The following is a 12924-nucleotide window of genomic DNA, read 5'->3' as shown; positions in this document are numbered from 1 at the left end:
AATTTAGTGCGTCGCCCAGGTGTGTCAAGAGTGTAACACACCTGGTATCAGAGAACGGAGCTGAACTACAGCCTATATCAAGGAAGCGATGGCTAAAAAGACCGGGCCCTTAAACGAATTGTGGTGATGGGACTAGATGTGTGATAGGAGCAAGAGCAATCTATTAACAATTACATATTGGGTACGGTGGCGCGTGGTCGGGGCGGAAGGAAAAAAGTGCGTGCTGGTATAGAGAGAGAGGTGTACAAAAGTGCGCACTGGTAGAGAGAGAGAGATATATACTAAAGTTTGCACTCTTGACACACCTGGGCCACGCACTAAATTGCAGTGCGGTGATAACGGTATTAATCATAAAGCGTCTTTTATATAAAGGAAGGATGCCCGTGAGATTATCTATAAAATAACAGGGTGTAAGATTAGAGGGTGTGAGAAGAAGATTTCACTGCGTGCTTTGGATAATCTCACGGGGAGGGGGTGAGATTATATTCTTCCATCTGACAATCCCTGCAGGAAGTTCATTCAAAATATTTAGCGCAAGAAACAGGTTCCCTCATGAAGCAGGTGCGAACACAGGAAAGGTATTAGTTAGGTTATAGCACGATTTTTAGGCTAAACGAGCTACATCGATTTCCTGCGGGAATTGGCTTGTGTGTTCAGCATGATAAATGGACTTCCGGATGGACAGAGGATATATTGTCCCTTTCTTATTTCTTAGTGGACAATTCAGGCTAGGGGGCCCCTGGTTTAACATTCACATTTTCAATTTTTTTGACAACTCATGGGTGTTGCCCAGTAAGTGCGTCGTGAGGATTCCCGTTGTATCTTTATGGGGCTAATGGCCCATCGTTGCATTCCGCACTAGGGTCTAACGTGAGCATTTGGATGATGACAGTGTGTAGAAGCATTAGTCGAGGGGCGGGATGGGATGATGGGTCGCATGTTACCCCGTGTGTACTTTTGTATGTACTGCTGTGTTTGAGGTACAGATACTAGCTCCTAAGTATAATTGAGCGTAGCATCCACTGGTATCATTAATGAGCAGTGCCGCTGCATGTACCGCTGAGGAAAAACTGAACAGCGTTAAAGAAGCACAAGCTAAGGCAGAAACAGCGTATTGTGTTTATGGTGCCTCGATGTGCGTGAATACTAGTGGAATGATATGGGAGAGTCAGCCGGAAGGTGTACTTCTTCCTCAGCCAAACGATGGAAGGAGTGGTAATCCATTCTGGATGTGCCTGCCTTTTTCCTATATTCATTGACTGTATTCATGATCCCTCTTTACTTTTCTGTTTGATCCTCGATAGTAACATGGGAGTTAGAGTCACATTCGCTCGTGCTGGGGTCATTCCGTACTGGCACATATGCATTCTACTGAAGAATAGAGTTAGAGTTGTATAAACAGAGCATCCTTAGCTACAATGCTGTCGGGCGCTGGAACAAAAGACGCAGTAGCAGTCAATGGTAAGGATTTTCCCTCTGCAAGCTTATCTATGAGTGCTTTGCTTAATTGTTTAAAAATTATCCTGCGTGTTTCTTTGCCATAATTGTAGCGCAAGATTGTAATATTTGACATACCTCTAAAATTCGTCGTCATTGTCCTGAGAGAAGATCTGTAGAGGGCACAGCGAAAGGACTCAGATTGCACAGAACGGCTCAGATGTTATTATTGACGAGGGATCTGTTTGATGGCTACCTACATAGGGACTAGGGAAAGTAGCCTTGGATCACTTGAGTTAGACCGATTGGAACTTGGCTTAAATGCCTCGAATTAGACCTCCACGACCTTGGGGCCGCTGCAATGACGCTTTACCGGATCCATAGAAAGGATAGCAGATTTTCTACAGACGCAAAAAAAACCTGCATCCGTTGTGTGGGCTACAGTGCACAACAATCTCATTATTGGTATTATTGGTGTATCCGCATTTAAAGCTGAATGGATCATTCGCATGATTAGCTTTCCAATGAGAGAACCCCCCTTTTTTTGAGTCGCAATAGCATTTAAGAAAATATGGATTTTAAGATATGGACATTGGAAGGTTGGAAGGTATAATGTCTATGATGCGCGTGAGGATCTCTTTTTTGTTTATTCTCGCTTTCTTGATGAGATATGTTGAGCTGGACCCCTTGCGCCTGGGAAGGGGTGCGCTTTGGTTTAAAAGGAATTCATTGTACAATCATTGGTCATCAGGAGGACAGTAACACTGGGACAGGCACTCATTGCAAAGGCCTTTGTATACACTACGAACCACAGAACGGCATCTGTTGCAAGGAATCTTGCAACAGCTATGGTCAAAGTGATCAAGGTGATGCACGGTCAAGGGCATTATCGCGAAGATGGCTGGGTAACTAACTAAAGTCTCCATAGAGGGTGTCCACATATAGACTACAGCGGATGGGCAATCAGTAGATGACTTGGAATCTGAGGATTTGGGCGAAGCAGCTACATACACCGCAGCGTTGGTCCAAGATGGCCCATGCACGTTGCTGCACAAACGCACAGACGCATCATCCAAAGTCGCACAGAGACAATATGCGAGTGAGCCCGGGAGAAGAACAGTTGATCTCTGTCGCGCTTGGTCACATTCTGGTTAAGTTTCTTCGGCATATAATGTGTCCACATAAAACTAGATAGCCCAACCAAGGAGTCCATCAATAGTACGTTTGATCTGTGCTCTATTAATGCTTTTGCTTGCACGACTACAACTCAGCACCCTTTTTCCCTTTCCTCATAGTACAAAGAGAAGAGTTTCCTCGATGCCATGCGTTCCTCGTCTCTGTTAGAAGATAATCTATAATGGCAACCCGGGTGGCCAGTCTTATTTGACAACTCCTGCAGGAAATCCGCGTAAAACACGTGGTGCATTTGCCGAAGACAAAGGCAACCTGAACGAAAACGGCAGACTCCTTCGAGAAGCAGTCGTCGTTTGAATACAGGAAAAATATTACTTGCATGCTCAACGTAGCAAATGGATTTCCGCATGGGTTGTCAAATAAGACTGACAACCCAGGTTGCCAAGTAACTCTGGGTTGCGGGTCTATAGTACCAAGTGAGCAGAGCTACTCTCGGGATAAAAGCAAAAAGATCATGAAGAGAGTGGGATTTGAACCCACGCCTACGAATAGACCGCGGCCTTAACGCGGCGCCTTAGACCAACTCGGCCATCTCTCCAGTTGATATTTGTCTCAAAAATATACTTACTATATATCTATTATTTAAATCGCATGCTCTATAAGTGCACGTTCTTTATGTGCACGATCCTTATATGCACGTCCCTGGACAGCGATAGTAGATCTTTGAGTGCTCATGGGGATTTATGTTAATAGTGGCAACGAGGCTGCAGACACTGTTGCCAAGGCAGCACATGGGATCGATACAGGACTATGGAGGCTAGACGCAACGCAGCACCATGATTTGAAATGCCACGCACAGTTTGCAACGCACAGTGCAGACCTGGACTTGAGGAGGATACTGAAGTTGCAGTCCGCGGTACGGCACCATTATCAGTGGACATTGCAGCATCGAACGAGGACCTACATCAAGGATTGGCGGTCGGTAGCATGGGCGCCCACGCTACGGATCTTACACGATAACAACCCGCCAAAGCGCTTATACACCAGCCTGGAAGACTGTCGTTTACGTTCGCACAGGATCAAGAAGCTGCATGGAGATTTGCCGACATTGCAGGCGATGAAGAAACGACATCCAGATATCTACCAAACGGACATATGTCGTAGGTGTGAGAGGGAACCAGAGACGAACGATCATCTTTGGCGTTGTTCAGCTACCTTGTGCGACCAGCGACAAGAGTGGAGGGACGCGGTGGAGGAAGTGGAGTTGAATGGATATCGTGCATGGAGACAGGCAGTGCGAAAATGGGAACAGGAGAGAGAGGAGGCCGAACGGAAGGACAAGCCCTTCACTGCGACTTGTCCCAACTTCTCGGCAACAGGAACGAAGGCTATCTGGGAGTCAATGCAGTGGATTCAGGGGACGGCGGAAAGGCGAGGGACATATCGGGTTGCGGAAGAAGAGGAGCCGGAGAGTGAGGCAGATTGGGAGGTCAAGGACTTATACCGAGGTTTGGTGCCAACGGGACTCATTGAGACCTGGAAGCAGCTATTTACCACCACTAAGTGGATTGCGACGATCATGGTGACAAAGTTCGTGAGCAGGATCGAAGAATTTGGCAGGACCAAGATATGGAACAAACGATGCGAGGACACTGTCGCCTGGGAAAAGTCAGTTGGAATCACCTTCATGAGCAAACGCGCCGGAGGACGCAACGGTGATCGGGGACACCAACGTAGTGTTGGTGATTTCTCTGATTTGAAAGGGAGACGGTTACTTGCAACGGAGATCCAGGAAGGTAGACGGACCGCGGATTATAGGGTGCTACAGCATTGCTTGGGGCGAGGGAAGTTGGACATAATGGAGGGGTTATTCGGTTTAAAAACAACTTTATTAACATTGGATCTGGATTAGGAGACGTGTATCGCGCAACAGGTCACGCAGGAGTTAGGTTAGGCTAGCTATGCGACATGGGTTATGAATTTGACGCCTCAAGCCAACATAGTTGGTAGGGGATGCGGCTCTGCCGTGCATGGAAGGCATCTATGGCTTCAAGGCCTTTGCGGACCATGCGTCTTGTGCTCATGGGGATTTATGTTAATAAAAAAAAAAAAAAAAAAAAAGCGATAGTAGATCTTTGTTAGTTAGTCTGATGGATTCGTAGAGCCAATTGACTCGAGAGACAATTTGTTATAAAAAAAAAAAGAAAAAAAAAAGACAACCATCACCAGCAGTGTTGCACCACATCCAGCAACAGCGTACTCAACTGCAAATACTGGACGAAGTTGCTATGTTCTCGGGCGACTCAATGGGAGAAGCAGGGAAGCAGAGTGTTCGAATGGTGTTTGGAGTGGTAGCGCAGGAAAATCGAGACACCATGCGCACAGTGATACCGGACAGGACCGCTGTGGAGAGCACAGACGTAGCAGTAACGATTTTATGGGATCTACCCTGAGGCAGCGACAAGCACCCGATGTGAAAGAGACCAACGACGCCGCGGATGAACAAGTGTAGGGGCACTATCTAGGACAGCTGAGGTTCGATGTGATGGAGCGGCTGGGAGGATGTCAATTTCTTAAAATGTCAAACGACCGTGGCTAAAGGACGACTTTCGCGCACAAAATGCGGATCTGTTGCGGTATAGTCGGAGCGGGCAGCTTGCTGTTTGCTTTCTTCCCCACTTGCAGCTTTCCTTCAGACCACAGTTAACAATAATAAAAGGTACTTTTGAAGCATCTTCAAATAGTATCGTAATAATAAATTTTATTCTTTTTATTTTTGATCGAATAACTTTTTTCAAAGGGTATGATGGGGGACACTATGTTGTTCAAATTTCAAGCAAGAATATACCTGTGCTTATCATTCGATCAATGTCGCGATCTTGCTGACTTTTGCCGCCAAAGGCGAGATTAGGCTTGCCTTGACGATTAAGTCCATGCCTGACTGAGATTTAAGGTCCACAAAGATATCTAGCATCCTAGAAAGATACATGAAAATAAAACAAAATACAGAGGAAAAGGGTGGTTGGGCATTGGAATTATAGTCTGCAACAGGTTCAGCAACAGAATATTCATTCATATGTGCAGTGAAAAAGAACAAACCGTTTCCAGACGCGATCAGACGATGGAAAGCGCTTCAAGCATGCCACAAGGACTTTTCGACACCCGTCCGCATGTCCTGCCAATTCTTCAGCCTCGCCCATCCTAGAACACCAGGATTGGATCACATAGTATGAGCTAGCGCATTGTGTACAAAATCCATGTCGCAGAGGCACCCCATTACAATCTCACAACAGCCGGTGCTTACCAGAGGTAAAGGTCCGGATTTTCGGGAAAAAATCGTAGGAGCGAATCGATAATGTCTACACGTAAATCGCTTCCGCATTCGGCTGTGTGCTCCCAAACAGCCTCAACGACCCTGTTCACTTGAGAAAAATCCAATATCGGCAGCACTCTAACTTCTGCATTTTCCGCACGGTCATATGGATTCATCTTGGTGACATTTATGTCTTTGGCAGCGGTCGAGATAATGTTACCAAGGGCCGTGATGCTCAAAGTCTTGTCTAGCTCCCTCAAAATCAAATGTGTAGCGCGTCTAAACAATAACGGCACGATAGTTAGCATATCGCACACTATAAGGCTGACACTGATATAAAGCGAAAGAGTCCTTAATCTTACTCCGTCTGCACCACTGCCCTTGTATCCACAGGGAGGACATCTAGAGCTGACTTGAATGCGGAGTCGAGTTGCGTAAATGCATTGCTGAGCCTGGATTCGAGGGCCAATAGACACAAATAGTTCAGCCACAAGAAGATATTATTCTTGTACGTGGCAATGTCCAGTCGTGTTGGAGGTGCAACGAAATCGCCTGGAACTTCCAATCCCAGGAGTACATGGTAAAGAAGACGAGTAAGCTCAGAGCGATCGAAAGCAAGTTCATGCCTCAGGTCCACCACGAAAAACGCGAGGGCACATTGTTGAAGACATGTTGCCCTTTCCACATCAGGGAGCATACGAGCGAACCGGTTCCAGAGATACGGTTGATGAGGCGACTCCCGGATAGCCTGCTCCATATCTCGCTTCGCGTGTTCATGCTCATCAAAGTGCTATAAAGTGAAATCATACAGTCAGTAACAAGCCCATGTCAATGAAGTTTGGTAAAAATAATAATAACATGATCTTACCATTTGCACTTGACAGAACAGATCGCGAATCTCAGGCTGTGATCCAGGAAACTTTGAAGGGTTCACCAGCTCTAAGATCTGCTCCTGCTGCTGACCCCGCGCCATCAAGAATCCGACGAAATTCTTCAGCGTCGCCACAAGCGATGGTCGAGCCTCGCAATCGACAAAGTAGACAGTCAGACCCAGAAAGATGTCGTGGACAATGCTATGGAGTTCGTTTTCCTGATCAAGTTCTTCTGTGGTAGGCCAATGGATCTCAAAAAGCCGGTTATCCGAGAGATAGTCGTTTGGATAGTCGAAAAAGAGTTCCTCCGGTAACTCATGGAACCAAATTAGATACACGTACGCTAGCCAGAGGATACAAAGATCCGTCGGCGTAAGAAGCCTTGCCGCAAGAGTCCCCGCAATGTTCTCCACCATATCGTTCTCCTGCCAAACATCGTCCGGCCGAGCATACGAGAGCGAAGAGGGAACAACGGATTTCCAGCTGGCGCAGGTCAAGAAGTTTTGTACCCAATTTTTGGCCGACTCCACATAGTCTCCAGAGACCATTGTCTTCAAGATTTGTAGGACAACATCGAGCGTGAAGCGGGAGTCGCGATTCGATACCAATAGTTCCTCTCCGTTTGGCTTCTCGCAGGCTCTCTCAAGCATGCGATCCAGGACATACACACGTTCGTCCCGGCCCTTCTCCCAGGTGTAGTATCTAGTCATTTCATGAACAGCATTCCAATATTCCAGTATTCTAATATCAGTATTCGCTCTGGATAAGCCCTTCGTTCGAATAATTAGCAGCGCACAGTGATATTTTTTGTTGATGCAGATCCTCAGCTTACCTGAACCAAATGAGCTCGGCTCTAGGAGCACATCGTAGGCATTGTTCGAACATTTCTCGGGTCTCCAATTCTGTTCCATGGAGGGAGTACAGGTCCATGTAAAAACTCCATAGGTTCTCTGAGGTCGTATTGATGGTTATTGCGTTCGAAAGGACAGACAGTGCGCGTTGAAGTTTGGTGTCTTTGTTTTCGTCCGCGGCATCTGAAAGTTGGTAGATTGCATATTCAACCCAAATACTGTCATTGTGGGGCTCAGCGCTCACCAGGCGTTCATAGTTTTCCGCCGATACATGTTCGTGGTAGCGCTTCATCTTTTGAGACGATCCTCGCAAGTTGGAAACTGCTCTCATCAAAATAGGGTTGTCGTCTAGTTTCCGCACATCAGATCCATTGTTCCCAATAATTCGATCCACGGCGCGGTAACCTGGTGAGTTCTTGGAACTATTCTTCGGCGCCGGATCATGCGCTGTCCCACCGATTGCAGGGAGACGGTCAGCAAACTTGACAGTCTGGTGAGGATCGAGGTTGTGCTGATGAAGGAAGTCTTGATGGGTCTGGATGATGCAGTCGATTAGCTGATCGGCGTTGTCGATCCCCGATGCTCGAAGTTCGGCTAGTTTGGTGGTCTGCATCTTGATGAACTTGTTGCGCAATTCTGGAGTCACTCCTTCAGTGTAGCGAGCCATATCAGTCACCAGCTCTTCATCCGTCATGGTGTAGTCTCGGACGTGCTGGGAGCCGCAAGAGTCGTCGTTGCAAGCTCCGCCTGATAGTTCATAGATGCACATCGGCTTGTTTGGATCGATTTTGTTGCTGTATGTAAGTGACCGATAGCCACCACGAACTGTTCCCTGAAACCGTGGCGAAAAACGGAAAGAGCGGAACATGGTCAAGGGCGACTCGTATTCCTGCGCTTTTCTCTGTGCAATCGCGGTCGATGATCGTACAGCGGTCGATCCGCTCTGAGACATTGTTCGCGAGCCAGGGGCCGAATATATATCGAGCTTTGAGGGCAAACACAACTGGCTGAGATCGCATATACAGGTATCAGCCAAAAAAAGCCTTTTGATGCCGGGAACTGGCCTCCAAGCTCCTACAGTACGTTCGAGTGGACGAGCCGATGCAGGAGTCACCGGCATGTTCATGACTTGCGCCAGAAACCGGTCGAGCTTTGATAGGCCCTTTAGAGTATTCGGAGGCTTGCCGGATCCAATGATAGGAATACTCGTGGCGGCTTGGAGATCCGATGGGGCTACTGGTTTCTGCAGAGGCGCCAGTAGGACACGTGGCGGCGGAGCGGTGGCTACATTGTTTGAATGATTTAGCGACGCCGTTTGGGTTGGAGCGACAGTTGAGAGGAAAGTGGAATGAACGGCCCTTGGATCCGGAGTTTTGCTCGTCGAAGTGAGGCTATTCGGTTGCGTAGACACAAGTCCTGCTCGCAGCAACGCCTGTTCTTGCTCCAGTTCCTTCATTCTCTTGTTCAATATCTCGCGGACATCCACGCGCGGTCTCTTAACTGCTAAAAGAGGGGATTGCTGATCTCGCGACTCATTTCCACGCTTGACCGCTATTATTGACGGAAAAAATACGCCACAGGTCAGCTCGTTTCTTCACAGGAACAAAATCCTCCACAGAATATGCAGCCAGTGCGTCCACCTTATCTTACCAAGCGTAGAAGTATTCTGAGTACCAGACGAAGCTGCGGCTGTAGATGTCGCGGATCCCGACGCGGAAACAGGGTCCTGAGTGTAGTTCGTCGGGGAAGCAGGAGCGGAAGTCGACTTGTCAGCAAGCGCTTTGGAAGACATCGAGGTAGCTATGACCGTCTGCGAATTTGACACTTTTGATCCTACTTCAAGGAGTACAAGACGGGTCCGCATGCGGATGATGTCCTGCTGGAGGCTGACGATCGATTGCTTAATTTCTGTGGCTTTCTCGCGGTTTGACTGTATACGAGTCCGCAGGGTTTCCTTCATCCGTTCCGCACGTAAAAGCTGAGCAATCTGCGGCTCAATCCGTGCTCTCGTATCCTCAAGACGACGCTTTGCCTCCTCGAGTTCGCGCAGCTTCAGCTCCACGTATGCTTCAGCCTGGTCGACGCTTCCTTTGAGGTTTTCCAGGTCCTGTATGTGGTTTGTGTTGGCGGAAGTTATCGAGTTTAGCTCGCCAGTCGCAGTCTTGTATTCCTGCTCGCAATCCTGCTGCTGGAATCGAAGCTGTTCAAGTCTTGTGGTATGCTCGCTTAATGATCGGCGGAGCCCCTCCATATCACTTGTAGCCGCAGAAACGTTTGCCACGGATGTGGCCACCGTTGTCAGCTCCTCCACGTTGGAAAGGCTTCCTGGTGACCGTACAGGGGAATTCAAAGCTGACTGGGATGCAAGGGGAGTCTTGGGTGTTGAGGGATTCGATGGTGATGTCGACGTTGAAGACTGCATTGCCAGCTCTTTTGCCTTAATACGCTCATTTAACTGTTTAAGCTGTCTCTGAATGGCCTCCTCTTTCTCTTTTAACTGCCTCTGAATAACATCTTCTTTCTCTTTGAGCTGCCTCTGATTGGCCTCCTCTCTCTCCCTAAGGATCATGTTTAACGCTGCGCTCTTGCTGTGTTCTTCCACTTCATCGCCAACATTATCATCATCGTCGTCGTCGTTGCAACTGTCTTCGTCGATATCAATTAGTAACGACTGTTGACGCTCCTGTATGAACGGCACGGGTGAGTGAGATTGTTGAATAAAGTCCATGGCAGTGGCCCGCCTTCCATTGCGTTGAGATCGAGATAAAGCTGAAGTGAGCCGTTGATCTCCGGTGTTGCGATGCCTTGTGGGTGTACCCGCCAACGATGCGGGCGCAGAACGGGGTTCTATCCAGGAGGAAGAACCTACGGAATCGATGCGAGTAGCGGTAGGCTGCTTGGGATGAGGATAATGCTGCGATATCGCAACCTCAGGAGATGCGTCCTGTATGGTTTTCCAGGAGCCCTTCAATATGTTGGTGGTCTGTGCAGCATCGTCATCAAGCTCCATATCCATCTCGTCTTGCGACGATGTCGAGCCTTCTTGCACTTCGGCTTCAATGGGTGTGTCATCCTTTGATGCACTGTCCATATTCTGATCAGATATAGCAGATGGTGGTGTTTCAGCAGGTGGAAAATCCGAAGATATCGGCGTAGGTGAAGATGTCAGGGGTATTCCCGCAGATGGAGAAGATGGGGGGGACGCTGCAGGTGGAGGAGGGGGAGAGGGCGGCGGATGCGACGGCGGCGGTGGTGGATAAGAGGGAGCGACTCCAGTAGTTGTTGACATGGCAAGCGTTTCATTGCTTCTGTAGGCTGCTTCTGCAAGGTAATTCCGCTCTTCCAAGGCGCGGTCCATCTGCTCCTCGTGTGATTGCGCCTCCTGCGACAGTAGCATCTGTCTGTCATGGTCCTGTTCAGCTGCTATATCCTCATTACATGGAGTGCTGGACGGGGGATCGCCCATGCTTGATCCATATGTGGGTTGATAGATATCGATAGTTGCCGGTGCGCCATTTGCATCCATGCCACGATTCTGCAGCAAGCTGTACCAGTCCTGAGGCAAGACTTGAGATGCCAAAGCGATGATCATCTCCAGCTGCTTCGACGCCACATTATCCGTAGCGGACGTTAGTGCGGGTTGGATCTGGGAGAACAATTGCTGATTTTGCTGTTGCTGCTGTTGCTGCTGTTGGTCGAGAAACATCTGTGCTTGAAAGAGGGGTGCCCACTGGTTTTGTGCTTGATTCTGGATAGCCGCTGCTGTAAAGGTATTCTGTGTCGAATGTTGCTCCGCGTATGAAGTTTGCTGGGGCGGCAATGCAGGATGCTGCGGTAATGACTGTGTAGACTGGGGCAGCGAAGAGTTTGCGACAGAACTGGGATAAAGTGCAGATGGCTGCTGATTGGCGACAAAGCCCATAACTTGAGATGCACTTGAACCAGGATGGGAGGGCATGGTGGACGCGACTAATTGGTGAGGGGCCCTTTGATAAGCGACATCCTGAATGATCTTGGGACTGATACCTATATGCATAAACTGCTCAGAGCTGATGCCATGATCCATGAGCTGATGGACGAGTGCGTAGATTTGAGATTTGCTTGATGCTAATAAAAAACAGGATGTCGGAACATGGATCGGAGTGTCAGTTCGCGATCAATATTGGTCAAGGCTGCACTACGAATGTTCTTTCTGTTCATCCAAACGTGCTGCATCTTACTCTGCTGCGCTGGGGTATTCTGGTTGAGACGGGTTGTGAGTTCAGGATGTTGGCCAGCGCGATGTGGCGGCGGTACATCCAGCGAACACGTCCTATTTCTGTGACAGACGATTCAACAACGTCGAAGATTAGGCCCCAAAGAAAGACAGCAAGCATCCGTCCACTCGATATCAACCCACTTACCTAGCTCTTCGCCCTCCACGATGGGTTAAAGAACCTGGCGCGCGAAAATGGTCGCCTGGACGTGGACCGGAGTTTGCAAAAGAGCGATTTTTTCGTTCATGTGCATTTGATTCCATTGGGGACCACCCTGGATTCTTGATCGTGCCGAGTCCTGGTATGTCGTCCGAGGCATCTTTCTCCACGTTTGCTGTCGCGGTTGGTAACTTAATATCGGTCTTTGCTCTTCGAAGCTGGTATTCCGCCATAAGGGCAGTGAAGTCGGCATCTTGGGTGACCGGTGTTGTATCGACATCAAAGCTTCTGTTCTGGCGTTTGGTAACGGCTCCATGATTCTGTGCAGGAGGTGGTGGGTGCAGTGGTAGAGGTCTGATCATGACTGGAATATGCCCTGGGCGTTTCTCCTGAGCTGAATGATATATAGGATGGATGAGTCGAGTAGGCATAGGATGCGGCGTGAAGGCTGTAGTGCTTGATGGGTTTGCTGGGGCTCTAACCATGCCAGAGTCTGGTCTAGTGCCATTGTTGCTGGTGCTCTCCTCGTCAATGATTTCTCCATCCTCCCTATCGACCTCAGGTAACCCTGTGATGTCAGCTTGCGTGAGGGCGGCTTTGGTGGTTGAGTCAGTTGATGTTGCTGTTGTCTTAGATGGCGAAGCCGAACTTGGCCTAGTATCTGGGCGCATGCTGTTGATGCTGATAGCTGCGGTGTTTGAGGTTGACGAAAACGTTGATGCGAGAGAGGTCGTCTGCAGCGGTTTGCTTCTTGACAAAAGTACCGCAGCACGAAGAGCCTCGAGGTCCTGCGGGGTATTAGACATGGCCTTGGTCGAACAACTCGCTGATGAAGAAGATTGAATCGGAAGGAAACAGAAGGATGAAGTGAAGGATCAACGACACATTGTTGTTTGGGCAAA

The 12924-nt window shown here is 48.6% G+C and overlaps 1 protein-coding gene and 1 non-coding gene across 2 annotated transcripts; both read right to left on the bottom strand.

The window, feature by feature from the left end:
- Positions 1–3086: 3086 nt before the first annotated feature.
- BC939DRAFT_t169 lies at positions 3087–3169 on the bottom strand. The gene has a single exon. It is a non-coding gene; the product is annotated as a tRNA-Leu (tRNA).
- A 2146-nt stretch (positions 3170–5315) lies between these two features.
- BC939DRAFT_466853 (uncharacterized protein) lies at positions 5316–12900 on the bottom strand. Its single transcript, XM_051557697.1, has 9 exons — positions 12011–12900; positions 11828–11925; positions 9258–11714; positions 7589–9158; positions 6753–7458; positions 6247–6674; positions 5876–6163; positions 5671–5772; positions 5316–5546 (listed from the first exon to the last, which is right to left on the bottom strand). The coding sequence occupies exons 1-9, from the start codon at positions 12826–12828 to the stop codon at positions 5429–5431; spliced, it is 6585 nt and encodes a 2194-aa protein (XP_051407228.1). The 5' UTR covers positions 12829–12900; the 3' UTR covers positions 5316–5428.
- Between the last annotated feature and the right edge of the window lie 24 nt (positions 12901–12924).

The sequence above is a fragment of the Gamsiella multidivaricata genome (assembly GCF_025024155.1).
Source record: "Gamsiella multidivaricata strain RSA 2152 chromosome Unknown BC939scaffold_101, whole genome shotgun sequence".
In the NCBI taxonomy this organism is placed as follows: Eukaryota; Fungi; Mortierellomycota; class Mortierellomycetes; order Mortierellales; family Mortierellaceae; genus Gamsiella; species Gamsiella multidivaricata.
Note: the sequence above shows the minus strand (reverse complement) of the source record. Positions and strands in the feature narration are given on the sequence as shown.